A 4,174-nucleotide genomic window follows, 5' to 3' on the forward strand; every position below is an offset into this window, starting at 1 on the left:
TTTGTAATTAATTACTAGTTCCACCTCAAACAAATAATGTGCACTTCATATTTTCCTATGCACATCATTCACATAAGCTGTTAAACAAAATTATTGTATGGGTGAATTGTTTCAAACATCCTGTAATCCCTTAAATAGAAGTTACATCTGTGTGTTACTCTGTTGCAGCTATCTGGCAGAGGCACCATATGCTTGCCAGGAGAAGACTGGTCATCTACTGGAATTTATCTTTTCTATCGAAGGTCAAGATGAATCAAGGTATTTTCTTGCCCATTTTGTGCTCAGAAGGTGTTGCGCATAACCGAGCATCTTCCTTTGTAGTGCAATTTATTGATGATGGTACCAACTAACATTCTTGCCAACAGCCCCTTCTATTCTGTTCGCTTCATGCTTCCAATGCTATCACAAATAACGACGACAGCTGATGGATGTAGAACTTTGGTGTCATTTGGAGGCTATAAAGCAGTAAGTAGGCATATTTGTTAACTTTATAATAATTGTGACTCCTTTGTTTATTTTGTCCTTGAAATAATTTATAATGCTGATTATACTTGTTCATTGTAACACCCATTTTCCAATTTTAAAATTATAATTGAACCTTTTATGATTTCTGGGTATCTTTCTGGTTTACTAATTTCTAGAAAAAAAATTAATTTTGCAAATATAAATGTATTTCTGAACAATTTGTGGTGTTCAAAATTTCTAAATGGAATTGTAGGCTGACCCCCCTCCCCTATGCTCCCTGGCTTAGAGCTAGCACAAGAGCTAATATTCAGTGTTTAAACAAATAGTATTATTTTACCTTGGCGCAGGGGTGTTACATTATAAGGTATTGTGGCATAATTGTGGTAGTTCCTTCTAGGTGCTAATCACATTAGATGAGAGGTTTACTATTTGAAGTGAATCCATGAAAATATGAAATGACTGCATTATGGTTCACCAACTGTTATAATGGAAATTTGGCATAACACAGTTGTCATTTTTCGTTCATTTTTTTCCTGTGACTGTATAACTCATTTGATTGTTTTTGTGTTTACAGGTTATAGACTGCCTCATTAAAATGACCGAGGAGAATGGAATGATGATCGACGATGGTAGCATGTTTTTGGCATGTGATACTATCATAAACATTATGTCAAATGTGAGTAACTACCAAGGTTCAAAACAGTCTCTTACCTAGCATGAGAAAATCTAATAGCATATTTGTACTTGTGTAGAGGAAGAATTATCCTATTCAAATGGAGCCTTGTTTCATCCGCCTCTTGCAAGCACTTATTACATGGGCTGGTACATTCTGCTCCTAATTTCTTTACATAAGCTGAAAAGGATATACTTGCATATTGTTTTTATGGTGGCTCTCAGTTGTAGGCATTTCAAAATGTCTGTTTCTTTCATTTTTGTTACCTGAATTTAGTAAGCGTGACAAATCCTTGTGACCATGAGGTCGGATTCGAGTCCTGTAAACAGCCTCTTGCAGAAATGCAGGGAAGGGCTGCATACAAAAGACCCAAAGTGGTCGGACCCTTCCCCGGACCCTGCGCAAGTGGGAGCTACGTGCACCGGGCTGCCCCCTTAGTAAGTGTGACAAATTCTCATACTAAACTCTGGGAAGAGACGATTGCCTCTGGACTTCAGAAATTACTTCCCTCTGTTGGTCTGTGCATAGTTGTCAAAGTACACATTGGTTGTCCTGGCAAAGTTCCAGAAAACTGTTTAATCTTAAAACTGCTGCTGGGTTAGTTTACATTTGTTTTTCATTTTTCAAATTCTTACAGATGAGCTGTTGTTGTTTTGATGTCTAAGTAGTACAGATACACATCAGTGCAAACACTGACGATTGAATGGTGCCACTAATGTCGTAAACCAGCACCATTTTAAAAACATGTCAGATCATATATGGACTAATTTTGATTGAAACCCTGCACTGGTTTCTCAACCATGATCATGGCAAGAAGTTTATAGCTGCTTGAATCTCTGCATGTTGGCAGATCTGGCATCTCTTGCATGTATGTACTCCTAAAGCAGGATACCAGGATCTATCGCTAGTAGAGATATTGATTAGCCGAGGAGAGATGAACTAATCCATACCTAAATCTTTATCATGCTAACTATTGATACCCATTTTCCTGTTGGTTCTCTTCACGAGCTGACCTGTAACACTCTTATTCTCGAATGTGAGCTGATCAATAAGTATGAATATGTGTGAGCTTATAGGAACAACAGATGCTTCATCAGTTGTCATGACAGCCTCCAGCTTATGCACGATGGTGATGGAGTCGACATCAGAAGAGTTTCTCTTGAGCTGCTCAGGTTTTGACCCCAAGACCCTTGGGAGTTTGTCTGACCTCATTGTCAGAAGCTTGCGTCAGGTAACCATGACATCATCTCTTTATTGAGTTTTTTTCCTCCTCCCCCATGCGTTTGCTTCTTTTTTCTAATTCTGGATGTGCTTGCTTGATGTTGGCTTTCTGAATCGTCCTACAGGATATCCCCGACGACGATAGCGAACAGCTTAATCAAAAGCAAATCATTGCATCAGGTAAAGACAGTAACCTGTAGATCTTACAAATGAAGAGGAAGAAAAGGCGGCCCTCATTCGATGTGTGTGATGTGAAACAACATCATCTAATTTCCCCTTTGTACTGATTGCAGGTTATAGGCGCTGGGCTGATCGATTCCCGAGTGTTAGAAATGTTGTGCATCAGCATGCATCTGTCTGACCTTGTCTGCCCAAAGAGTTTCTGCTGTGAATGAAACCCTGCAGACGGGGAACCCAACGTGCAAGCGTCCCCTCACGGTTAACCGCTTCCTTGGCGGCCATTGGTTCTTCTGTGTATCGTGTGATGCCCTTACGTGAACACTCGTGCGATGGCCACGCAGGATAGGGTTGCAGACTTCTAGTAGTTGGCATGTGTTTTGCGCTAGATTGGATTACATGAAGTGGGAGGCTGAGATGTTAGTACCATATATGTTTTCTCTGCCATTTGCGAAGAACTCGACTATTTTTGTGTAACGACGATGTATCATGTGACATGCTCAGTGTAAAAGAAATGGCATTTGCTCGTTCCTTATTTGCACCTCTGCCTTCTTTCTTTCTTATATGCACATGTGTTGTGTGGATGTGTGGATAAGTGTAAGAACGCTGCACAATGCAGCTCGTCGTTGTAGCCTTGTAGGGCCGTGAATCCGACAAGGAGTATGAGACCGTGAGTTACGTCCCGGGCATGCTGATAGAGGAGATGCCTTCGGCTCCCTGGCGATGACTACAAGCACAATAAGCTTGGTTTATGCTGCATCTTGTTATTTTTGAAATTAGAGCATCTCTAATAGACCCTTTATCGCATGGACTTTTAAAGTGAGTACAAGGGCTGGAGAAATCGTGTTTTGAGTGCTGGCGCAGGCTGCTTTATTCGGCCGCAGCCTGCGCCAACCTTCAAAACACATGGTTTTTTTTCTCAAAGCTCGAGACATTTATTTTGGGACAGAAAGAGTATACATAGAAATATGAAATCAATATAAATTAAAATCTAAATATTACAATACAACAATCACCCAAATTACAATAATGATTCAAATCTAAGAATTAAACTTATAATTCAATACAAGAATGGTTCCGCATACAACAATGATACAAATCACACATGAATTAAATTAAATAAATGTAAAAATGGTTGGTTTTATTGCTGCCCATGCCCTTGCCAATTGTGCACAATGAGATCATGCTGAAGCTGGTGGTGGGTGTTTGAGTCTTCAATTTCCGCCGGCGGTGTGTTCTCGGTGGTGGTGCTGGGCGAATCGGTGTGGTGGACCCGGGTCTGTAGCGGCCCGGCGTGTGTTTCCGCCGGCGGATATGGCCGGAACCAAAGGCGGCGGGTGGCTGCGGAATGGGGGAGGGGAACGCACGCGGGCGAAAATGTCCCTCCCGCCAATTGCTTTTCCATGATACAGGGCACCGACGGGGTGGGGAAAACCTGTGTTTTCGCTGGTCAGGGGGACAAATCACCGCGTCCCTCAATTTTTTTTAAGGATTGTAGGCGTCTAAGGTGTCTATTTGGGTCATTTTTTCTGTGCAAAACTGTAAACTGACGGTTGTTTTGTAGTTCGACGCGATATAAGGGAGTCCGCTAGAGATTCTCTTGCTAACCGCCAGGCCAGGCAAACACAAAATCACTAA

General features: G+C 41.4%; 1 protein-coding gene across 1 annotated transcript in view; it reads left to right on the plus strand.

Moving 5' to 3' along the window:
• The window catches only part of LOC119323827, a 6,855-nt gene extending 3,784 nt beyond the window's left edge, over positions 1-3,071 (plus strand). The window contains exons 12-18 of the mRNA XM_037597534.1: positions 169-258; positions 366-465; positions 1,040-1,141; positions 1,218-1,287; positions 2,215-2,369; positions 2,485-2,539; positions 2,653-3,071. Coding sequence (XP_037453431.1) covers positions 169-258; positions 366-465; positions 1,040-1,141; positions 1,218-1,287; positions 2,215-2,369; positions 2,485-2,539; positions 2,653-2,720 — 640 coding nt within the window. The 3' untranslated portion in view covers positions 2,721-3,071. The remainder of the gene's footprint in view (positions 1-168; positions 259-365; positions 466-1,039; positions 1,142-1,217; positions 1,288-2,214; positions 2,370-2,484; positions 2,540-2,652) is intronic.
• Positions 3,072-4,174: the final 1,103 nt, after the last annotated feature.

This window comes from Triticum dicoccoides, chromosome 6B (assembly GCF_002162155.2).
Source record: "Triticum dicoccoides isolate Atlit2015 ecotype Zavitan chromosome 6B, WEW_v2.0, whole genome shotgun sequence".
Classification (NCBI taxonomy): Eukaryota; Viridiplantae; Streptophyta; class Magnoliopsida; order Poales; family Poaceae; genus Triticum; species Triticum dicoccoides.